This window comes from Montipora foliosa, chromosome 4 (assembly GCF_036669935.1).
Source record: "Montipora foliosa isolate CH-2021 chromosome 4, ASM3666993v2, whole genome shotgun sequence".
NCBI lineage: Eukaryota > Metazoa > Cnidaria > Anthozoa > Scleractinia > Acroporidae > Montipora > Montipora foliosa.
Genome location: NC_090872.1, coordinates 27859515 through 27884514, shown reverse-complemented (window position 1 = coordinate 27884514; position 25000 = coordinate 27859515). Strand labels below are relative to the sequence as shown.

Sequence of the window (25000 nt, the reverse complement as noted above, 5' to 3'; positions counted from 1 at the left end):
TTAGAAACTACCCCTTCATACATACATGCACACGTGCACAAACTTTCTTTCATCTCGAATTTCACAGCAACTAAAAGATCTAGCATCTTCGAGACATTATATTTACAGCTAAAATACATAGCATATACGGATACATAACCAAATATAAAATGTTTACAACAGAGCAATTTAGGCGTCCAGTCTGCATGAAACCATCTCTCGCCTCTGTCTGAGAGAAGACCAGCCAAGCACGGTTCTTACGTTACGTTTATGCCAATAAAATCAACTGAAATGTCAATTGCTGGTACAAAAACAAAAAAAAACAAAAAAAACCAGCATGTTAATGTTTTTTTGGCAGGCTAGGTATCGAAGAGCCAGAACATTTGCGCATGTGCTGACGGAATGTTTGAACAAGAGAGAAAAACGCAGTACCTCCAGACACCGGCGCTGGAGCGTCGTACCAAACGAGTAATCCCGGGATTTCGGCCCGTGCGATCGCTTTTGGACGCAGTTGGCCCTTCGCTGCTTTCTGCTACCGACCTTGCCTCCCGGTACGGCATTGAGGGAGAGATATGTCGGCCCCTAAACCATATGTGACAAGATGGCTTATTTATTGAAGAGAAAAGTCATTTTATCTGTCATATGGTAAGCACTGGAGTCGCAGATTACAAAGTGTGCGCATGCGCCCTCCTAAAGGTAACATACATACAGTCACAAGCTTTTTCCGAATAACTGCAGGAGCTAATATCTTCGAGACGTTACATTTACAGCTAAAATACATAGCATATACAGATACCTACTAAATACATAATATTTAAAGATATATTCATTAAAAAGAAAAGCCTCTGTACAAAATACGATTCTCTTTTAAAAGCAGTAAACTCATAGGTACGGATAAAATCAGGTAGCACATTCCGCAACTTAGCTGATACGTAAGAAAAAAGAGAACTAAGACCATGCATAACTGGTTGTTCCAGGTTTATTGAGGAAAGGAATGTAATTTCCGCTAAGATCATGCATCTGAAGGGGACGGTAGAGAAAACGTATTTTTCATATAAGCAGAAAAACAAAAAAACCCACATACTTTTATCAAGTAACACGAGGAAGTTTTGAATGCGCTTATTGCATAGAGATGTCGAGCTTGACTTTCGTAGTAAGAGGACAGGTAATCTGCAAATATAAATATCGTTATTCTCTTATTTACATTATTATACCGTTTTTTTGACACGAGAATGACAGCGAAATGAAAGCACCACTTTGTCGCGAATTTTCTATGATAACAACTTTTTCAGAAATCCAAAATCTACGTTAACAGCACACACCAGGCCTACTCCTGAGTATCTGGCTAGAAATCATTTCCTCTGGCCGCGCTTCAGCCATTCGATGAGGGCCAGTCTCGTGCTTCTTAAGTTGCCTCGCTCATGCCCAAAAAGTATTCTGGGTAATTCTGCCATTCCATGACAAGGGAAGACTCCCGATTCTCATTTCATTGTTAATTCATAAGTGTCGGGCCACCCAGTCCTACCGGCAAAATAACGCATCGATTGTAGGTTTTAGCTTTCAAAACTTGCCCAGATTGTGTCAGTAGGTCCTGGAATTCGCCCACAGAAAGGCCAGAGAGACAACTTCACTCTTGAACCGCCATGTTTACAACAGAGCATTTTAGGCGTCCCAGTCTGCATGAAACCATCTCTCGCCTCTGTCTGGAGTCGCAGATTACAAAGTGTGCGCACGCGCCCTGCTAAAGGTAACATACATACATGCACACGTGTACAAACTTTCTTTCTCTCGAATTTCAGAGTAAAGAAAAGAGCTAATGTATTCGAGACATTACATTTGCAGCTAAGATACGTAGCATATACGGATACATAACGAAATATAAAATGTTTAAAGAAACACTAATTAAAAAGAAAAGTGGCAATACAAAACGCAGCCCTGGAATCTCATTTTAAAACCTGTCAAGTCAATGGTACGGATAAAATCGGGTAGGGCATCCCACAACTTAGCTGATAAGTAAGAAAAAGAATCAAGACCAGGACTGGTTGTTCAAGGTTTATTGAGAGACAGAATGTTATTTCTGTGAAGATTATGAGAAGAAGACTGGAGAGAAATCTCATATACTACGTTACCAGGAAAATCATTTTTTAAAAAAAGACTTTTCAATACAGTAGTTATAATTATTATATGACTAGCTCCGTGAATGGGCAAGATGAATCAAATTTCGCGCTGTGATTGGCTAACTGAGCGGGAAAGAGGGAGCTATACTGTGACGCTCGGGATTTCTTGCTTGGTCTCGCAAGATCAAAAATCAATTTTTTAGTGTCTTATCCCATGTAATAAATCCTTTATTGACCAAGCTTGCTCGGTCAAGATGGATGGACATTGGCCTCGTTCTCGACTTCGTCTCGGTCCATAAACACGCAAAAAAAGAACTTGGCCAATATCCAGCCATCTTGACCTCACGCTTGGTCAAAAAACCATATATATGAGAAACTCTTGAATGCGCTTATTGCATAGAGATGTACTCGCATACCATAGCCTCTCTAAAACTCACGAGAGGGCGAGCACTGAAGAGAGGCTCTGCCGAAATTGTGTCAAGTCTTTTGAGTCGCCGCAGTCCAAGTTTCTTCGCTAGTCACTCCGGTCAAACCAGTTTAGGTAGCGCGTACAACATATTTTTGACAAGGCGAAGGTCAAAATCGAGCCCTCAATACGAAATCAATATGGCGTTTAGGAATGCGATCGAGACTTGGCCTGGGTTTGAACTGTCTCCAAGCAACGCCTTGCGCATACTCAATAAAGACTTTAAATGATTTCTGCAGAGTACTTTCTTTCTCGTCGAGTTAAGAAAGGCTCTGGTGGCAGGGTGAGAGATGTAAGCGAGCCTCGAAGGATTTTGAATATTTGAGTTTTCATCGCTGTTTCTCAGCAGTGGATACTCGCTGGACCTTGAAACTTAGCTAAAGAGAAGTAAATTTCTCCGTGTGGCCATCGCCGGAGTTTGAACGTGACTGATTCCGGAAAAGTGTGATTTTATCGCCGAGATGTGAGGTAAGCTAAAAATTACTTTCCAGCCTTTCCTTTATTTATGTACGAGTGACAACCCGGGAAACTGAGAAGTCACTTAAATCGCGTTCAATCAGGCAAATAACCGCACAAAAAGCGAGATAAACCCCAGGGCAATAAAGTGTGGCTTTGTATTGACAACTTTTGCGTGTAAATTATCTTTTTGAGTTTGTTATCGGGTTTCCAAGACAAATACTTATAATTTTTTTACTCTCCGAGTCTGGGCTGCCTGTGCCAAAACTTATCCAAATTGTATCGGTAGGTCCTGAAATTCATCCACAGATCAGAAAGGCCAGAGAGACAACTTCACTCGTGAACCGCCATGCCTTACAACAAAGCATTTTTAAGTTAGGCCTTCCGGTCTGCGTGAAACCATCTTTCACCTTCTTTCAAAGTCTTACCTCTACCCGCATTCCAGCTTAATCATGCCCGAAAAATCACGTATAAAATGATAAAGCCATCTCGCTAACTCTCCGAACACATGAAGCGTTGGCATTTGTCACGTGATGCCCAAACCTGAGCCCGCATTGACCCAAAACTGCAGGCGTTTCAATGCGATTTGCCATACGAACTTCTTATACTGCGAAGGCAAGTGCCGCAGACAGTTTATCGACAAAAGATTACTAAAAAATAGCAAGCACTTCAGACGTTAGGGGTTAACGAATCACTATTTGACGGTCTGTACAGAGTGTTCCGCCGTTCAAAAAGCAAAATGTACAAACAGAACGGATCGCTTCCTCGTTAATAGGTCTGACCTTCCGACGGAAAGCTAACCGTAGTTTGACGGTCTGGCCTGGGTTGCTCGAAGCATGGGTTAGCACTAACCAGCGTTAAATCCCATGGAAACCTATAAGTTTTGATACCTCTTAACAAACGGTTAGCGCTAACCAGGCTTTCAGCAGCCGGCCCCTGCACGGTCACTAAATCTCGTTTAACGGACTGGACAGGATTACTATCTTAACCACCTTGAAAACTCAAGGTCTTTACACACAAATTGCGAACAAATTGATTGTAACGGCTTGGAAATAGCGGTAAGCACAAATAGTTGGAAGAAAGCAAACCAGTGGACAGTTAAAACGTTTTCCTCATCATGTAGATTGCCCACTTTCATCGAAACTCAGCCGGCATAAAGCAATTCAGATGTCAAATGACATCTGCATCGAAAAAAATACATCTCATCGCCTTCACGGTTTTCTCCGTTCTTCAGATTTTTTGCCTTTATGAGCGCCCTCTTTGATAGCCCATCAATAAGTCATGAACTCTTCAGCGGAAATTGTCATTTTATTGAAAATAAAAGATCCAAAGTGATAAAGGACAATTGCAAAAGACACAACAAAGACTCCGATGGAACCAGTAAGAATATACCGCCGCCATTTCCAACACTTTGCAAGAGTTTTGAGCAAGGGTTCTGCTTCCTTCGTATCAATCCTAGCAATAAAATGTTAGGCGGGGAGCAAGGTCACCGTACACAGATAGATGGTTGTTATCTATACCTTTAATGCACCGACCAACTCGAAACTTTACTAAAAAACTTATGTAAAAAATTCGGTCAAAATACTATGACCTTCTTCAGCATAAAATGGCTTACGAATACAAAATGAGTGCATAAAAAGCCGTAGAAACGTCACTTGGGATTGCCAAGGGCCTTGTAACATTTATCAATAAAGATGACAGCTACTTGTGAAAATACATTGTTCGTGGTTAGTCTTACGAAGCTCGTTTCACTCCGACCAAGGGACTCATCAGAGACCTTTCTGCTTGGCAAACTCGTTGGGCATCACGCCCAAAGTCCCGTTCGCTATCAAAATGATGACAGCATTCTCGCCTTATATCTCATGAGGATTCCAGACCGCGCAAATTCACGAGTGAAAAATTGACAATAAAGTTGACAGTTACTTGTGAAAATACACCTGTCCACCTTGTGAAAATACATAACCTCAGTATCTTTAAGAAAAAAATGCCTCTGGAATTTAATTGATGTGACATCGTTGCTGTCGATAAACTTCAGTAAGTTTCGATGGAAAGTGGCAAGTGGATTGGACAGCATAAGTTAGATTTGACAGGAAGCACAAGTGAAGGTTCCACGTGACTTCGATTACTGTTTAAGGTAGCAAGATATTCAAAGTTTTGAGAATTGGTGTTGACATTCCTCGTCAGTGACTGGCAGAAGTTGCAAGATATCGGCAATAAGAATTTCGGTGAAACCCGTGCAAAGGAATTACAAGATGGATTCTTTACTTGATCATCTGCCATTTATTTCCCTTCATCAAAATTAGCAGGAAAGTCATTTTTTTAAAAAAAACTTTTATACAGTAATATTTGAATGCGCTTATTGCATAGATATGTAGAGTTTGACTTGCAACGGTAATCTTGAAACATAAATCTCACTATTCTCTTATTTACATTATTATACCGTTCCTTTGACATGAAAATTAAGAAAGGCCAGTTTTTGCTACGAGGATACAGTGGAACTGAAGCACTACTTTGTCGCGAATTTTTTTCTACGTTAACAGCACACACCAGGTCTCCTCCTTGGTATCTGCCAAGAAATTTCCTTCACACTTTTTCCTCCGGCCACGCTTCAGCCATTTGATGAGGGCCAGTCTCCTGTTTCTCAAGTTGCCTCGTTCATGCCCAAAAAAAGTTCTGCGTAATTCAGACATTCCATGACAAGGGAAGAACCCCGATTCTCATTTCATATATTTTTTATGTGTCGGGCCAACCAGTCCTACCAGCAAAATACAGCATCGATTGAAAGTTTTAGCTTTGAAAACTGTATCGATAGGTCCTGGAATTCATCCACAGATCAGAAAGGCCAGAGAGTCAACTTCACTCGTGAACCGCCATGCCTTACAACAAAGCATTTTAAGTTAGGCGTCCCAGTCTGCATGAAACCATCTCTCACCTCTGTCTCGCCGAAAAGACCAGACACGCAAGGTCCTTACGTTACGTTTATGCCTGTAGAACTAACTGAAATTTCAATTCCTTGTAAAAACCAGTATCTTTTTTTGGTATGGTACGAACCGAAGAGCCAGAACATTTACGCATGCGCTGATGGTTGAACGAGAGAGAAAAACGCAGTACCTCCAGACATGGCATGGGAGTACCTAGTACCAAACCAGTCATTCCGGGATTTTGGCCCGTGTGATCGCTTTTGGACGCAGTTGGCCCTTCGCTGCTTTCATGCAGATACCGACCTTCCTCCCAGTACGGCAGTAAGGGAGAGAAATGTCGGCCCCTAGGCCATATGAGATAGATCCCACTCCTACACAGAGCTCCCGATATCCCTTGTCAAGTTGACGTAAGATTCCGATGGCTTTAATATTCATATGAAAAGTAATTTATCTCTCATATGGTAAGCACTGGAGTCGCAGATTACAAAGTGTGCGCACGCGCCCTGCTAACGGTAACATACATACATGCACACGTGCACAAACTTTCTTTCATCTCGAATTTCACAGTAACTAAAAGATCTAGCATCTTCGAGACATTACATTTACAGCTGAAATACATAGCATATACGGATACATAACGAAATATAAAATGTTTACAACAGAGCAATTTAGGCGTCAGATTTTTGCCCAGATTGTGTCAGTAGGTCCTGGAATTCGCCCACAGAAAGGCCAGAGAGACAACTTCACTCTTGAACTGCCATGTTTACAACAGAGCAATTTAGGCGTCCCAGTCTGCATGAAACCATCTCTCGCCTCTGTCTGAGAGAAGACCAGCCACGCACGGTTCTTACGTTACGTTTATGCCTATAAAATCAACTGAAATGTCAATTGCTGGTACAAAAACAAAAAACAAAAAAAACCAGCATGTTAATTCTTTTGGTAGGCTAGGTATCGAAGAGCCAGAACATTTGCGCATGTGGTGACGGAATGTTTGAACAAGAGAGAAAAACGCAGTACCTCCAGACACCGGCGCTGGAGCGTCGTACCAAACGAGTCATCCCGGGATTTCGGCCCGTGCGATCGCTTTTGGACGCAGTTGGCCCTCTGCTGCTTTCTGCTACCGACCTTGCCTCCCGGTACGGCATTGGGGGAGAGATATGTCGGCCCCTAAACCATATGTGACAAATCCCACGCTTACTCACAGCTCCAAACCGCCCTTGTCAATATAGCGTAAGAATTAGATGGCTTATATATTCAAGAGAAAAGTCATTTTATCTGTCATATGGTAAGCACTGGAGTCGCAGATTACAAAGTGTGCGCATGCGCCCTCCTAAAGGTAACATACATACAGTCATAAGCTTTTTCCGAATAACTACAGGAGCTAATATCTTCGAGACGTTACATTTACAGCTAAATTACATAGCATGTACAGATACCTACTAAATACATAATATTTAAAGATATATTCATTAAAAAGAAAAGCCGCTGTACAAAATACGGCCATGGATTCTCTTTTAAAAGCAGTAAACTCATAGGTACGGATAAAATCAGGTAGCGCATTCCGCAACTTAGCTGATACGTAAGAAAAAAGAGAACTAAGACCATGCATAACTGGTTGTTCCAGGTTTATTGAGGAAAGGAATGTAATTTCCGCGAAGATCATGCATAACAAGCGGACGATAGAGAAAACGTATTTTTCATATAAGCAGAAAAACCCTTTTTTCAAAAAAAAATCCACATACTTTTATCAAGTAATACGAGGAAAATTTGAATGCACTTATTGCATAGAGATGTCGAGCTTCACTTTCGTAGTAAGAGGACATGTAATCTGCAAATATAAATATCGTTATTCTCTTATTTACATTATTATACCGTCTTTTTGACACGAGAATTACAGCGAAATGAAAGCACCACTTTGTCGCGAATTTTCTATGATAAAAACTTTTTCAGAAATCCAAAATCTACGTTAACAGCACACACCAGGCCTACTCCTGAAATCATTTTCATTTTCCTCTGGCCGCGCTTCAGCCATTCGATGAGAGCCAGTCTCGTGCTTCTTAAGTTACCTCGCTCATGCCCAAAAAGCATTCTGGGTAATTCTTCCATTCCATGACAAGGGAAGACTCCCGATTCTCATTTCATAGTTTTTTCATAAGTGTCGGGCCACCCAGTCCTACCAGCAAAATAACGCATCCATTGAAGGTTTTAGCTTTCAAAACTTGCCCAGATTGTGTCAGTAGGTCCTGGAATTCGCCCACAGAAAGGCCAGAGAGACAACTTCACTCTTGAACTGCCATGTTTACAACAGAGCATTTTAGGCGTCCCAGTCTGTATGAAACCATCTCTCGCTTCAGTCTGAGACAAGACCAGTCACGCACGGTTCTTACGTTACGTTTATGCCTATAAAATCAACTGAAATGTCAATTGCTGGTACAAAAAAAAAACAAAAAAAACCAGCATGTTAATTTTTTTTGGTAGGCTAGGTATGGAAGAGCCAGAACATTTGCGCATGTGGTGACGGAATGTTCGAACAAGAGAGAAAACCAAACGAGTCATCCCGGGATTTCGGCTCGTGCGATCGCTTTTGGACGCAGTTGGCCCATTGCTGCTTTCTGCTACCGACCTTGCCTCCCGGTACGGCATTGGGGGAGAGATATGTCGGCCCCTAAACCATATGTGACAAATCCCACGCCTACTCACAGCTCCAAGCCGCCCTTGTTAATATACAGCGTAAGAATTAGATGGCTTATATATTCAAGAGAAAAGTCATTTTATCTGTCATATGGTAAGCACTGGAGTCGCAGATTACAAAGTGTGCGCAGGCGCCCTGCTAAAGGTAACATACATACATGCACACGTGTACAAACTTTCTTTCCTCTCGAATTTCAGAGTAAAGAAAAGAGCTAATGTCTTCGAGACATTACATTTACAGCTAGAATAAATAGCATATACGGATACATAACGAAATATAAAATGTTTAAAGAAACATTAATTAAAAAGAAAAGTGGCTATACAAAACGCAGCCCTGGAATCTCATTTTAAAACCTGTCAACTCAATGGTACGGATAAAATCAGGTAGGGCATTCCACAACTTAGCTGATAAGTAAGAAAAAGAATTAAGACCAGGACTGGTTGTTCAAGGTTTATTGAGAGACAAAATGTTATTTCTGCGAAGATTATGAGAAGAAGACCGGAGAGAAATCTCAGTTATTTTTCATATACTACGTTACCAGGAAAATCATTTTTAAAAAAAGGACTTTTCAATACAATCATTATAATTATTATATGACTAGCTCCGTGAGTGGGCAAGATGAATCAAATCCCGCGCTGTGATTGGCTAACTGAGCGGGAAAGAGGGAGCTATACTGTGACGCTCGGGATTTCTCGCTTGGTCCCGCAAGATCAAAGATCATTTTTTTAGTGGCCTGGGTTTGAAACTGTCTCCAAGCGACGGCTTGCGCATACTCAATAAAGACTTTAAATGATTTCTGCAGAGTATTTTCTTTCTCGTCGAGTTAAAAAAAGGCTCTGGTGGCAGGGTGAGAGATGTAAGCGACCCTCAAAGGATTTTGAATATTTGACTTTTCTTAGCTGCTTCTCAGCAATGGATACTTGCTGGACCTTAGCTAAAGAGAAGTAAATTTATCCGTGTGGCCATCGCTGGAGTTTGAACGTGACTTATTCCGGAAAAGTGTGATTTTATTGGCGAGATGTGAGGTAAGTTAAAAATTACTTTCCAGCCTTTCCTTTATTTATGTACGAGTGACAATCCGGGAAACTGAGAAGTCACTTAAATCGCGTTCAATCAGGCAAATAACCTCACAAAAAGCGAGAAAAACCCAGGGGCAATAAAGTGCGGCTTTGTATTGACAACTTTTGCGTGTAAATTATCTTTTTGAGTTTGTTATCGGGTTTCCAAGACAAATACTTATAATTTTTTTACTCTCCGAGTCTGGGCTGCCTGTGCCAAAACTTAACCAAATTGTATCGGTAGGTCCTGGAATTCATCCACAGATCAGAAAGGCCAGAGAGACAACTTCACTCGTGAACCGCCATGCCTTACAACAAAGCATTTTTAAGTTAGGCCTTCCGGTCTGCGTGAAACCATCTTTCACCTTCTTTCAAAGGCTTACCTCTACCCACATTCCAGCTTAATCATGCCCGAAAAATCACGTATAAAATGATAAAGCCATCTCGCCAACTCTCCGAACACATGAAGCGTTGGCATTTGTCACGTGATGCCCAAACCTGAGCCCGCATTGACCCAAAACCGCAGACGTTTCAATGCGATTTGCCATGCGAACTTCTTACACTGCGAAGCCAAGTGCCGCAGACAGTTTATCGACAAAAGATTACTAAAAAATAGCAAGCACTTCAGACGTTAGGGGTTAACAAATCACTATTTGACGGTCTGTACAGAGTGTTCCGCCGTTCAAAAAGCAAAATGTACAAACAGAACGGATCGCTTCCTCGTTAATAGGTCTGGCCTACGGACGGAAAGCTAACCGTAGTTTGACGGTCTGCACGGTCACTAAATCTCGTTTAACAGACTGGACAGGATTACTACGTTAACCACCCTGAAAACTCAAGGTCTTTCACAAATTGATTGTAACGGCTTGGAAACAGCGGTAAGCAAAAATAGTTGGAAGAAAGCAAACCGGTGGACAGTTAAAACGTTTTCCTCATCATGTAGATTGCCCACTTTCATCGAAACTCAGCCGGCATAAAGCACTTCAGATGTCAAATGACATCTGCATCGAAAAAAATACATCTCATCGCCGTCACGGTTTTCTCCGTTCTTCAGATTTTTTGCCTTTATGAGCGCCCTCTTTGATAGCCCATCAATAAGTCATAAACTCTTCAGCGGAAATTGTCATTTTGTTGAAAATAAAAGATCCAAAGTGATAAAGGACGATTGCAAAGACACAACAAAGACTCCGATGGAACCAGTACGAATATACCGCCGCCATTTCCGACACTTTGCAAGAGTTTTGAGCGAGGGTTCTGTTTCCTTCGTATCAATCCTAGCAATAAAATGTTAGGCGGTGAGCAAGGTCACCGTACACAGATAGATGGTTGTTATCTATGCATGCCTTTAATGCACCGACCAACTCGAAACTTTACTAAAAAACTTATGTAAAAAAGGACGTTTCGGTCAAAATACTATGACCTTCTTCAGCATAAAATGGCTTACGAATACAAAATGAGTGCTTAAAAAGCCGTAGAAACGTCACTTGGGATTGCCAAGGGCCTTGTAACATTTATCAATAAAGATGACAGTTACTTGTGAAAATACATTGTTCGTGGTTAGGCTTACGGAGCTCGTTTTATCCCGACCAAGGGACTCATCAAAAGGAAAGGAAAGGAAAGGAACTTTATTTAAGTGTCTAGTCGTTCTAGCGCTAGAGCGCTAATTGGGGACACTGTAAATTGAAATGAACAATGAAAGTAAATCAAGTCAAATGTCGGTTTTTGAGGAGAGGGGAAACCGGAGTACCCGGAGAAAACCTCTCGGTGCAGAGTAGAGAACCAACAAACTCAAGCCACATATGACGCCGAGTCTGGGAATCGAACCCGGGCCACATTGGTGGGAGGCGAGTGCTCTCACCACTGCGCCATCCCTGCACCCTGCACCCAAAAGGTCAAAGACCTTTCTGCTTGGCAAACTCGTTGGGCATCAAGGCCAAAGTCCCGTTCGCTATCAAAATGATGACAGCATTCTCGCCTTATATCTCATGAGGATTCCAGACCGCGCAAATTCACGAGTGAAAAATTGACAATAAAGTTGACAGTTACTTGTGAAAATACACCTGTCCACCTTGTGAAAATACATAACCTCAGTATCTTTAAGAAAAAAATGCCTCTGGAATTTAAATAATGTGACATCGTTGCTGTCGATAAACCTCAGGAAGTTTCGATGGAAAGTGGCAAGTGGATTGGGCAGCATAAGTTAGGTTTGACAGGAAGCACAAGTGAAGGTTCCAAGTGACTTCGATTACTGTTTAAGGTAGCAAGATATTCAAAGTTTTGAGAGTCTTTTATCTCTTTTGTGAGCTAATTGAATTGGTGTTGACATTCCTTGTCAGTGACTCGCAGAAGTTGCAAGATATCGGCAATAAGAATTTCGGTGGAACCCTATCTTTTCCTAAGTTTTTTTGTTATGTTTCTAACTCTTAGGGGAACAGTAAAACGCTGTAGAAATAAAGGAAACGTGAAAAATCGTTCTGGTTGTATACTTCTTAAGATTATTTACTTGAACGTCCATAAAACGAAATGATTTTACTAAAATTCAACTATTCTTAGATCGGCCATTAACTTAAAAAGCCACGCCATATATAACAATGCAGTAGTTTTGCATGGAAGGAGATCTATTGTACATTTACGCGCGCGCAAAAACATGGTCACGTCACAAAGAAGGTCTTACGTTGGTTTATCACAAAATGTTTTCGCAAATAGAAGATTTGATTTGATTTCAAAATAAAAAATAAAATAAAAAAACTACATTTATTACCGTAGAACCACAGCTCGCCCGGCTTCTGTAATTTTGATAACAGCAGAAAAAAGAGTGCATAGCAATGGCTAACCAAAAAAGGAGACCTCAGCAGCACAAGAAACGTCTTGGTCTTTGGTTTGAGAGTGCGCAGGAAGGTGATGTGACAACATTGGTTAAGCTCCTAGACAAGAGGCATATCCCACACGTTGACGTTAAGGACGAGAACCATTGTACAGCACTACATTTAGCAGCGCAGCATGGTAGCGAAAATTGTGTCGTAACACTACTGGATCTTGGAGCAGATCCTAACAGGTAATGGAAAAGAACTTTATTTACAAGTGTCTAGTCTTCTAGCATTGGAGAGCTAATAGGGGATACTGTAAGCTGAAATCAACATACCTCTCAGACAAAAACCTCTCGGTGCAGGGTAGAGAACCAAAACACTCAACCCACATATGAGGCGGAGTCTGGGAATCGAACTCTGGCCACATGAACATTGGTGGGAAGTGAGTGCTCTCGCCACTGCGCCATACCTGCATCCCTGTTTAAAGCAAAAGGTTTCAGCGGTGGAGGATGAGGGTCATTGAACAAATACGATATGTGAAGCGTTTGAACTATTTGGAAGAAGACGCCCGATAAGAGCGTAAACGTGGATGCTCACAATTTGCTTGTCCATCTGTCGTTACGAAAAGGTGGATGCCACTGAAAAAACAGAAACGAATCTTTGGTAAACCATAGGAGTGAAATAAATAAATAAATAGGGACCTTTAGCAAGAACGAGGACGTTCTCTAAAAGTACCATTTCCCGTTACTTTAATACTAAATTTTGCGATAGCTCCAAGTCGCTCGGCTTGGAAATTGTGAGTACAAATTCCAAGAATAAAATTGGTAAGAACGGTGTGGATATTTAGAGAGAAAATTGGAAATTCATCGTGATGTGTTCTTGTCCTCCACATGACCCCAAATTTGATCACTTCACGTCGTTGTCAAGACTAGAACGGCAAAGAAATGTATCAAAATGTAAAACGCACAAGCAGGGCGTGCAAAACTATTGTTTTTTTCTAATTAGACCTATTTTTAAGGCCTGGCCAAACGTTCGCAATATTTCAACGCAACATCCTGCAACATTGTTGGGCACAACATGTTTCATGCGTTTGGCCACCCCGTTGCGGTAAGTTGCAACATGTTGGATGATGTTGGATCAAATTTGAAAGAGGTCAAATTTTTCGTGCAACATTTTGGATGTTGCATGATGTTGTAATCGTTTGCCCACGCTCACGCAACATTGTTGCACCAGGGCATGCGCGCTAGGTCCACTTGTTGCGCACCAGGTGCCTGAGGCACATAAACATTGACATGTTACGTTGAAAATGTTGAGAATGTTGCGTGTGTTTGGCCAGTCCGTTCAACACATTTCGCAGCATCATGCAACAATGTTGCACGAAGTTGCGTTTAAATATTGCGAGCGTTTTGCCAGGCCTTGATTATATGGCGTTCTCGTAGCCGTGCTCCTCGTCCTTGCTTAAGATCCCTAATATCTTATGTTAAACAAACTAACAAAACTAAAAGTCAGCCGGCTGAGTAGTAGCCTCGCGCAAACCGGCAGGGCCTATATATGCATATGAAAATGCAACTCTGCTATATCAGTGACGTGATCAGTCTGCCTATGACGTTCCACGTAATTAGGAACCCCGGCTTCATGTTTTAATTGTCATGGAACTGTAAAATACCGCAGGTTATTGTACGTTTAAACAAATAGATTCCGTGTTGTCGTGCTTCTGTTCAGTAATGCATCACTGATGACTTCAAAATGTGATAAGAACAATTCTCACTGATATGAAAATTAAGAGTTTTCGATGATGACGTCAGCTATGCGTCTCTCCTGTTGATCATACTTAATCAGTCTGATCATGGGCGAGAACCAATCAAAATGCGTTTATTATGGAGCTTATCATATAAAGCAGAACAAATACTTTGCAACGAGATAACGGCTTTAAATACTTTGTGTTCCTCACCCACCAGGAAGGGTTTAACCGTGAGAATTTTCAATTTATATTGATAGATAATGGTTTAGGTCTAAGGTAAAGAGGTAGGAAAGAAGTACCTCAAAGTGAAGACCGGCTCACGATGATAGAGAATAGTCCTCGAGTATTCTTTTATTATTGGACAATTGTTATATAGTATGTCATTACAGTTTTTGGCATTATGGTCAGGGACGTGTCGCATTTACTTAAAAGTATTCACCACGGCTTCCTAGATGCGTGGGACAGTAAAACTGCGGTACATATTCTACGTAATAGCAGGCGACGAACATTTAACATTTACTTTCTTCATTACAGTTTGTCAATCCATGGAACGCCTTCTCGCATGGCTTTAGAAAATGGCAACTTGAGATGTCTGGCTCTGCTTCTTCGAGGCGGTGCTGACCCGAAAGCAAAGAATCATGACCAACAGACACTCTTAGAATGTATCAACCAGAAACTGAGCGCAAGAGAAGCTGAAAAGTTGCTTAAGCAAGCTGGTAATAAGTTTTTGAAAAAATCGGTTTGTCAAACGAGTTGATTAAGGTCTGACGAGGGGTACGTACGATGCAAGCGGACGAGGCGATGTGAGGCGGTATTTGCAGGCCAGACAAAGAGCTAACGCTCGAAACGTCAGCTTACAAATCTTTCGTCAGGGCGTTGCTCAGTTGGTTAGCGCGCGGCTTTCGGAGCAAGAGGTCACCAGTTCGATCCTCGGTGACTTCAACGTCTGTTTCGACTTTCCTCCGATTCTTGTAGCTATAGCTTTAAATACCCGTAAAAAGGAGCACTGACAAAGGGAGAGGGTAAATAGCGCACCGTTGGCTTCCATTGATACCAGCCTCGTAACTGAAGGAACTACCGACGTTAAATAACTTGAAAGTGACTTTACCTTTACCTTTCTTAGGGGCTTGTTCGAAATTAGCAGGGGGAAGGGGGGAAGGGGGAAAGGGGGGAAGGGGGAAGGGGGGAAGGGGGGAAGGGGGAAACAGGCGAGGGTAACAGTTTTTTGAGCTCTTCGAAAGGGAGGGCCAAATGAAGCCATTGTGATCATAAAGGGATGCTTTAATGTTATGTTATAATACGAATACAAACCGCGTATGAAAATCATGCTATACAAAAAATTTCCTGCCATATAAACAAGACAAGCCATTGAAAGTTTTGAACGCAGTGCATGTATCTTGGTTTCTAGTGGTAGAAACTATTATTATCCAACTGAGCCAAAAGATCTTTTGGACCCTAACCCCATCATTCGTCTGGTAATTAGTTTAACTGTTAGCAGTATTCCTGTTGGGTCGATAGGGGGCTTACGAAACGACGACGCCGACCGCAACGACGACGCTACAAAACAACAGGTTTAGTGAGCAAAAACAATGGTTCTGCACGTGCGTTTTACATGTTGGTACACTTCTTTGCCATCATCTCCTAAATGACGACGTGAAATGACCAAATTCAAGGTTCAGTGAAGGACGTTAGCACATGACGATGAATTTTCAGTTCTCTCTCTACGCTTCCAACTCACTCATACCAGTTTAATTCCTCGACAGTTACTACACATTTTAAACGCGAAACGACATAAAATAGTTTCGTAGTGATATGATTAACGCGAACTTGTATTTTTAAATGAAGCCCTCGTAGCCGTCGTCTTCCTCGTTTCGTAAGCTCCCTAATATACTTACCAGAGGGTATCTCAAGATGAGCAAGCTCGTTCCCAGGACCTCTCCCTTAGCTTTTCCAAGGTCCTGGGAACGGGGTTGTCAAGATGGGGTATCAAGAGGGAGGCGAGTTTAACATTTCTTCCCCCATCAGCCCCCGCTACCGTAAACTTCTCATTTTTAATGTAGGCAATTTAAGTTTAAATAGACCGAATGCATAAATGGCGGCCAAAAATGTATTCTTTTGTTTATGTGCTAATTAGACTTACTAGCCTCGCTCTCAAGCAACATTTCTTTTGTATTTTGCCCATGCAAACGAGGCTAATGATTCTAATTAGTACATAAACAAAATAATATTTTTTTGGCCTCCATATATGCATTCGGTCTATAATCTATCTATCTTCAGAAAGACAAAAAAAGAAGAAGAAACCATCGAAGACTCAACGCACAAAAACTGCTGACAATTTAAAGGGAGACTCGTCACAGTCTAAGTACATGGATGCTGGTGAGGCAAACAAGTTCTTTTATATATCATTGCAGAACGACTGTTGCTCTTTTCTGCACAGTCTTTAAATCTGTACTTAAAATAACAATTGATTCAAAAATTTTAAACTGCCGGATGTGGGGATTGAACTCGCGACTGATCTTCATTCCCAATAACTTACCCATGCAATAACATTCTCCTTGACAGTGCTTTGAAATTGTGAATAGAATTTACATGCTGATCACTCCGACGAGTCAAAGAGTTAATTAACCTTGCCTTTACCAGTCCCCGTGAGAAAGCTAGTCTGCAAGTGAACGTTTGATAAATATTGAACTTTCTTCACAGATGAATCTGCTCAGGTTTGTAAAATACGAGCGCCCGTTGTCCAAGTGCTGAGCAGGGAGATTCAACCGTTAGATGGTAATGTGTACTCTAACCACCCATTCAGTTATTACATCGAAGGTGGACTTAGAGGTGGATCGGTGACCTTGAAGAGATATCGATGGCAATTAAAGGAAGACATTGATTTCGAACACTTCCATCAAGAAGTTTCTTTTCTAAGGTAGATTCTTTTCGACTTCTGCCATGGGCGAATGGTACCATCCCCCTAATAGGACCATATATATCACAGCAATTTTAGAAACTAAGATAATCTAAAGGAGTTTTTAACGACGTCTGGGATCGCACTATTGAGCATTCTCAATCGCAAGGGTAATATAAACTTTGTAAGGTTTATGATTGCCTGGAAAGGTCGGGGCCCGCTCGAAAATCAAAACTGTACCCTTCTCCTGGGGCGCGTTTCTCGAAAGTCCCGAAAACTTTTCAGGCCCGAAAAGCCATTTGCGAAACTGCCAACCGCTTGTTTTGGAGAGCCGATCTTTCAATGTGTTTTCAAGGTAACAAAAAGAAAAATAACTGTAAAGTCCTCTTCGTTCTTGAGATAGAAAGAGAATTATTACACCCGAAAATGGCCCGTAAAGTTTCAGGACTTTCGAGAAACGGGCCCTGTGGCCCTGTGGCCCGTTTCTCGAAAGACCCGAAAGTTAACGGGCCATTTTCGGGTGTCACAATTCCTTCTTCTTCCAAAACCAATCGCAGCTCACGCGTGCACATTTTCTCGCAGTTTGTGTCGGCTACGTGTAATTACTTCGCGTTTTGATTGGTTTACCGGATTGTCTCCATCCTTTTTGATTGGAGAAAGTAATTACTTTTGTTTTGGTTTTACGACACTTGATTGAAACTCGCTCTATAATGCAGCTGAGCGTTAGTCCTAGTAATGGAAAAGGAGGAGCTCACACCAGGGTAGGGGGAGTTTTTCTTTGTCCTCGACTGGGCCTGCGTCCATTTACGTTCAGATACACTTTGATAGCTAAAAAGTCTGTTGAAATATGAGTGCCATAAGGCCAAGGTTTAAATAGAAAAACTGTATGCCTTCTTTGTACTTACATCTCTCTGAACCTAAAGTTCAGAATTGTAATCCTACAAGGGAAACTAACTTTCCTCTTTAAGGAGTCAATGGTCCATAATCTTAAAGTTTCATTTTCTTTCTCCTTAGTGACTTGCGCCACCCGAATATTCTCCTCCTAATGGCGGTTTCCAGCAGCCCGGATCCTTCTCAAAGAGGGCTTGTGTTGGAGCACATTGAACGCGGTTTTTTGTACACTCTTCTTCACAAAGAAAAGACCGTCTTAGACGAGAACACAGTTTTGGGAGTCAGTCGAGATGTAGCATGTGCTATGCAATTTGTTCACCAGCGGGGATACATCCACTGTTATTTGGCCTCCAATAGTGTGACGTTGACAGAGAACTACACTGCAAAGGTCTGATTTATTGACAAATTGAAAAGGTTAAACTAAACTAAAGAGCTTTTCAAGCCAGAAAATGAATGCAGTTTACATTATGATAAATGTCGTTACAGAGGCGAGATCTTTCCAAATGAAATATCTCAGGATCCTGCAGCCTCTGTGTTGCCCTCATCTCCTTAGTTCAAGTTAAAAAATAACAACATAGAGTTTTCAGTAGGAAAAGCAAATCTTCAACAAAAAAAACCACGCATTTGCCATTGACGACTTAAATGTTACATTTCTCATAATTTTTAGGCTCTATTTTTCAATTCTCTAGATTTGCAACTTTGAATATGCGCAAAGGATTGAAGACGGCAAAAGCGTCGGCCATGCCATCAGTCATCTCGAGATCCTATACGATTATATGGCACCCGATCAATTGATTGGTAAGCCCGCTGACCAATCCTGTGACGTATTCAGCTTTGGAGTGCTTGTATGGGAATGCATCACCAGGAAACTTCCATTGAAACATATTAAAAGCTTGGCAAAATTCGCAAAGAAAACTGTTGACCCTAGATTGCATAAGATTCCCGCCAACTGCAGCCAGAACTTCAAAGCACTCATTACTGATTGTTTGAAGACTGCATTGGAGAGACCAAATTTTCAACAGGTACAAGAAATAAACATTTCAAGGAGCGCTTTTTCTTTCTACGAAACAACCGATTGTTCCGATGGAACAACAACTCCATGGGTTTCTTGGGGGGAGGGGGGAAATGAAATAAATCTAGACGTAGTCCTTGTTTCTCGTTTTCAACAAAACGACCGGCTCATTACTGGATCATTTGCTTTATGAAATTTCGCTGAAATCATTGAATAGGGTCCCCAGTAGGGTTTTCGGGATCCCGGCTTTGGCCTTTTCAGAGACCGGGATTCGGGATTCTAAAGAAATGTGTTATCGGGATTCGGGATTGTATTTATGGAAAGGACGCGGGATTTAGGGTCATTACGAAGCGGGATCCAGGAAATCGTTTCTTTTAAGCCCCGAGATCCGGGATTTCTGACGGCCAAAAATAAACTCAACTTTCGCCCTCGGCAACGACGGAAACGATCGGAAATTTAAGTGTGCGGGAGTGACAGGCCTACACGACTCCCTTGCGCGTGTTTTAGCCTTTCAGTTTTGTACTTTCGCTCTCAAGATTATATCTTTATTTAATCGCCCTCTTTTGTAAAATAACGTGCGGGTTTTGTAGATTTCTTTGAGCAATGATTGTCGCTCTATTAAATGCCAGTCTTTTATGAGGACTTGTTTTAAGCTCGTCACTGCTGGGTAGCATTGTGTAACGAAAGGCAAGATTCGTTTGCTCCCCAGTGGTTTTTGAAGGAGTGTCAGTTTCCTGCTTTTAAGTTGCATTTCTGAGAGTGTCCTTTGAACAAGATTCTCGCGATAACCTCTCTCACGTTGGCGCCATTTAATTTTTGGATGAGCTCTTTTTTAGGAGACCTTGTTTTGACAAGTCTCTGAGCCTCGCCTTTGACGAAGTCTTTTTTGACTCCTGGTGAGTGGCACGAGGAGAAGAGCGTGTTTTGAATTGTTTGAGTAGGTTTGAAGTGCGGGCGCACATCAAGGACTGGGTTGCTCTTGAACCTTTGTTAATGTTTGTATCCAGAATATCGCTTCTGTATCTGAAATTTCAGCCGTGAAATAATTGAGGGGTGATATTTGTTTGCTTGTTCAATGAACCGCATCATTTCGGTTTCAAAATGCTACAATTAAGGTCAATCAGTTGGATCATGAAGGTTGGTGGAAAAGACTAACAAGGTGTATTCTAAATCAACTGTAGTTGTAATTGACGACGAGGCTTGGACATTATGCTGTGACGTCATGACCGGTATCGGGATTGGCCGATAAAAACGTTCGGGATTTCAAGATAAGGGAAAATTTTGGTCGAGGGGGCGGGATTGAAGATCCCTAACGGGGACCCTCAGTGAAGTGCTGTTCCATGAAGCAAAAAAAAAAAAAACTCTCACTGGTTTTCTGAAAAATGGTACATGATACTCTTTCCACACACTCTCATCTATGAAAAACCTCTTCTGCTCAATTTACGGAATATTCTACCCGGTTTATCCCGTGTAAATGGACAGCGCTCCTCGTTTCTTATACCATTTGCAATTTTCCGTTTGAATTTTTAAAATCTTGAGAAGCTACAATCATAATCAGATCTCATTGGGACACTGCTCTATAAGACCCTCTTTGCTGAACGCCTCGTGCCATTACCCCTCCCTTCCCCTCCCATCAATGCTGACTCGAACTAAGTTGATGGCAACATCATGTAAGTTTGAATGACATTAATCCTTTCTAAGATACCAATTTGCTATCTGTTATCACGCACCTAATATATAAAATGGACTCAACTGATTGGTGGGCCATGCATAGACCTTATTCCAAAATGGCCGTCATTTAAATATTCTTTTGTTTTCATTCAAATTAGCCCTTGATGCCTCGTTCTTGAGCTGAAAATTCAAAAGAATATTTTGCCTTGAACGAGGCATCAAAGTCTAATTTGAATGAAAACAAAAGAATATCTTAATGGCGGCCATTTTGGAATAAGGTGTATTAAATTCAGAAATTTGCTGTAAAGGTAAAGGTAAAGTCTCTGCTTAAGAGCCAGAAGGCTCATCAGGCCAGCGCTTATCTCCGGTTTCAGTAGCATGAAGCGACTAGGAGTATTTATACCCCCCCCTGGATGGGATGCTAGTCCATCGCAGGGTTACCCTCAGCATTACGCCGGTACCCATTTATACACCTGGGTGGAGAGAGGCACCGTGAGAGTAAAGGGTCTTGCCCAAGAACACAACACAATGTCCCCGGCCAGGCCCCGAACCCGGACCACTCGATCCGGTGTCGAGCACACTAACCACGAGGCCACCGCGCCTCCACAAAGTGGCCGTCATTTAAATATTCTTTTGTTTTTATTCAAATTAGCCCTTGATGCCTCGTTCTTGAGCTGAAAATTCAAAAGAATATTTTGCCTTGAACGAGGCATCAAGGTCTAATTTGAATGAAAACAAAAGAATATCTTAATGGCGGCCATTTTGGAATAAGGTGTATTAAATTCAGAAATTTGCTTTAATTCTCCGTCTACGTTTCTCCTTTTTCAGATTTACGGCTGGCTGTCAGCCGTTATCACATCTCAGTACGCATCCTTACGTCCTACCACCTTCTTTGTTGACAAGCAAGAACATTTATTTGGAACAAAGAATGTCAAATCTCCTCTGCCGGCTAACAAATAAGTAGATTTAACCTGCGTCTAGATTTCAAAATAAATTGAATTAAAATCAAAATATTTTTGTCTCCTTCAGTCAAAGTGAAATTTCATCTCTGTTTTCTTTTTGGATTTAAGGCAATAGCTTATGTTCAAGATTCGTCCAAAACTGAACTGGATGATGAAGGAAGGGTGGGAGAGTAAGATGTTCCTCTCATGAAACTGTATGATTTGCTTAAAAGCAAACATTAAAAAAAAGGTGTTTCTATGATGGGCTCCTGTACTGTCTATCTGTTTCAATTTACAACGTGCTTACAAAAACACTGGACATATACCTAATGTCTGACCCATATATGTTCCTGTCACAGCATGAAATTACGTTAACAAACAGCACCGCATAGGTGAGAAGCAGCCTATCAAGAATTAAGAGACCTTTTAAACCTTAATCATCAGTCCTCATTTGCTCATGAAAACTGACTGAAATTTTCAGTTATAAACTAGAGAAAAAAGTAATACATGTTATTTTCGTTTTAGAGAACTCTTGAAGTCGATTCACTTTTGTTTCGGATCATGTGACAGTTAATGTTGTCGGCGGCTGATTTCGGACCGTAGCAACAATTGCCCCAGGCCTCCTCTTTTTCTGTGAAACACCGCTGGAAGACAGATGCGTTCGTCTCTCAGTCTGGATTTTGGCGTTGTAGTAAGGCACGGAGTCAGGGTGCTCCATCAACAACTCCAACTGAAGCCGATCGAACTTCTCTTGCTCGTCTTCAGGTACTTGCCCAACTCGGCCACTCTCCGGTCCAATATCGTCTCCGAGGAATGACTCGACGTACCAGTTGTCGAACTCCGTTAACAGGCGTTGCCTACACTGGCTTACGAGCTTTTCACAATATATGACCTCGGATTTAGTGTTGAGTAGTTCTTCATAATCACTCCTGTAACGTGACTTCAGACCTTTCAGCTTCCGAAGAAGCTCGTATTCATCTTCGTCGATCACGATTTGACCCTCGTCTGTTCGAAATTCTCCCTGTTCAAGTCGCTCTAGTTTTCGACTTTCTAGTGTCGCCCCGATCTCGCTGATTTCATCCTTAAGACTGTTCACAGACCAAGAAAGCTCTTTGGCTTTCTTCTTTTTCTCGCGAAGAACTCCTGGAAAAAAAAATAATAACAACGAATTATGTTGCCACTCAAAACACTTGAGCGTACGCATCTAAAAGAGTTTGTAGCTTGTATCGCGTCCTACGAGGGAAATAAAGAACTAAACTCGAATAACCCTGGATGAAGACGCTAGATAGGAGTCGAAACGTTGGCTCCTTGAACTGTAACTTTGTAAGTTACATTCAAATTTCGTCAAACCAGATTAGCATCAAATTATATCTGATTGTCAACCTGGTTGCAATGTGAATCTTTTAAAACTGTTGTAAAATGTTAAAGGGGCTATGTCACGTTATTGCAGGGTGTTTTGGGAAAATCTTTAGTAAATCACGAGTTTAAAACTCGATAATGGTAATGTGGAATTCCTTTACTGATAAAATTATCGTTACATCACAAACAAGATGATTCGGACAAAAAACGACCTTTATCCAGGCGATTTTCCATAAATTTGAAAAGCGTCAGCCCGGGCCGACTTTTAGTTTCAAGATGACCCAAACACAATCCGTTTCAATCTTGTCCACTTGTGTCCATCCATGCTTCTCTTTCCTTTTGTACTTCAACAGTTTTAAGTAGTTATTGCTATGTTCGGCATTTTGAGTGTCGTGAATTTTTTTATCATTTTCCGTGACATAGCCCCTTTAAGCCATTCACAATACACCGGTGGTTAATTCACACTTGATTATCAATTCCTTGTTCACCTTTGTTTTGATTAAGTATCCGGTTTATCTCGCTCCCTCTCTCTTGTTTAAACTCCTCAAACGCCTCGTTCTTGGGGGGTGGCGTGGCCGCGCGCTGTGTAGGAGACTGGGCAGTTGGTGACTGAGGTCTATCTTGCCCTTCATCACTGCTTTGTCCCTCAATCTGCCCCACACCACCATGCAAAGTAGATTTTCCACTATCCCTTTCTTTGCCTTTACCCCGACTTTTCAACTTTCTGGCACCTAGTAGGGTAGACACATTCGGTTTAACGTCATGGGGTGCAACTCCAACACCAAATCCTTGACCATCAACCTCGCCGACCAATCCAGACACATCACCTTGGATAGTCCCTAGTTTTCCACTTGCAGCTACAAAAAATATATATATGATTACAACACTGAATGGCATGTAATGAACAAAATAGTACGACTCAAAACACTGTATGGCCTAGGTGTAAAACAAGGAATGAAAAAACACTTGTTCTTGAGGATGAAACGCATTGTACGGAAACCTCTCGCCTATTGATCGAAAAATTACATCGCAGGACAATCTGACCATGTAACTTACCTGAGGTAAAGCCTGGTCGCTCTTGCAGCACATATTTCTGCCTGAGCCTCTCTTCCATACTCAACTCCATGGTGTTCAAAATCACTCGAAACTGGGAAAATGTCTCCTTTATTTGGCGAACATTCACCAGCTCAATATCGGTAAGCTCCCCCGCCAAAAATCGCTTGACTTGCTCTCGAACATCTTGGATTTGCGATTCCGACAGCGGCTCGTAGGAGATTTGGCTTCGGTTCGTTAGCGTGTCGTGCATGGCGAGTTCTTGACGGAGAGTACGAATTTCTTTCTCGTGTTGTTTACACAGACGTAACAAGTCAAAATTCTCTGTTATGGCTGGCTCTGAGGGTACGTTCATCATTCGGCTGCCGAACCGCATAGTGGATAACTGTGAGAAAAAAGTAAACTTTGGATCAGTCTACAACTTGAGAATGACCAAGACTGAAACACCAGTTAACATTGTTCTTCAGCAAATTAAACTTCTCTCTCAAAGACGTAAATTGAAATTCACAATTAACACAAATCAAGGCAAGTGTTGGTTTTTGTAAATCTTTAGTATATCGAGTCTCTTAAAGAAAGAAAAAGCGACTCCGTGAAAAAGGAACACGGTAGTCCCGTTAGGTTTTGATTGAAAGAAATTGTTTGTTCTTTTTTTAGCAGGATTTCCATTCAAATGGAAATCGCCCTGGAATAGTCAAGGAAGAAAAAGAGAGAGTCTGGGTTCGAGTTTTGAAATGACGAGTGGATCGAGGGTAAAGTGTAAAGGACGACGTAAACCTAAGAAGGATCATCTGTCAAGTATAATTACGAGATGAACGATCTGCCAAGGTTTTTGAACTTAACAATAAGGCGAGGGTGCAAATCACATGCTCATCTAATTAACAGTAAAGCCAAATATTGCGGCTGCAACTCAGTTGGTAAACGAAAAGGTAACGAGAGGCTA

The 25000-nt window shown here is 41.6% G+C and overlaps 2 protein-coding genes across 2 annotated transcripts in view; one reads left to right on the top strand and one right to left on the bottom strand.

Annotated features, from left to right (window-relative positions):
* The first annotated feature begins 12514 nt into the window (after positions 1-12514).
* On the top strand, positions 12515-21667 carry LOC138001171 (dual specificity protein kinase shkC-like). Its single transcript, XM_068847829.1, has 7 exons — positions 12515-12744; positions 14772-14953; positions 16515-16613; positions 16938-17154; positions 18127-18412; positions 18714-19046; positions 21536-21667. Exons 1-7 carry the CDS (start codon positions 12515-12517, stop codon positions 21665-21667), a joined length of 1479 nt encoding a protein of 492 aa, XP_068703930.1.
* LOC138000492 (kinesin-like protein KIF9) overlaps positions 21501-25000 on the bottom strand; it is a 6364-nt gene continuing 2864 nt past the window's right edge. The window contains exons 3-5 of the mRNA XM_068846956.1: positions 24064-24445; positions 23496-23864; positions 21501-22791 (exon numbers count right to left, since the gene is read on the bottom strand). Coding sequence (XP_068703057.1) covers positions 22208-22791; positions 23496-23864; positions 24064-24445 — 1335 coding nt within the window. The 3' untranslated portion in view covers positions 21501-22207. The remainder of the gene's footprint in view (positions 22792-23495; positions 23865-24063; positions 24446-25000) is intronic.

What these genes read in the sequence shown, in the direction of transcription:
- LOC138001171 (XM_068847829.1), top strand. Translation starts at nt 12,515, where the DNA reads ATGGCTAACCAAAAAAGGAGACCTCAGCAGCACAAGAAACGTCTTGGT. An exon ending in GTCTAAGTACATGGATGCTG is followed by an intron (nt 16,614 to 16,937) that starts GTGAGGCAAACA and finishes CTTTCTTCACAG; the next exon opens with ATGAATCTGCTCAGGTTTGT. An exon ending in CAGAGAACTACACTGCAAAG is followed by an intron (nt 18,413 to 18,713) that starts GTCTGATTTATT and finishes TCAATTCTCTAG; the next exon opens with ATTTGCAACTTTGAATATGC.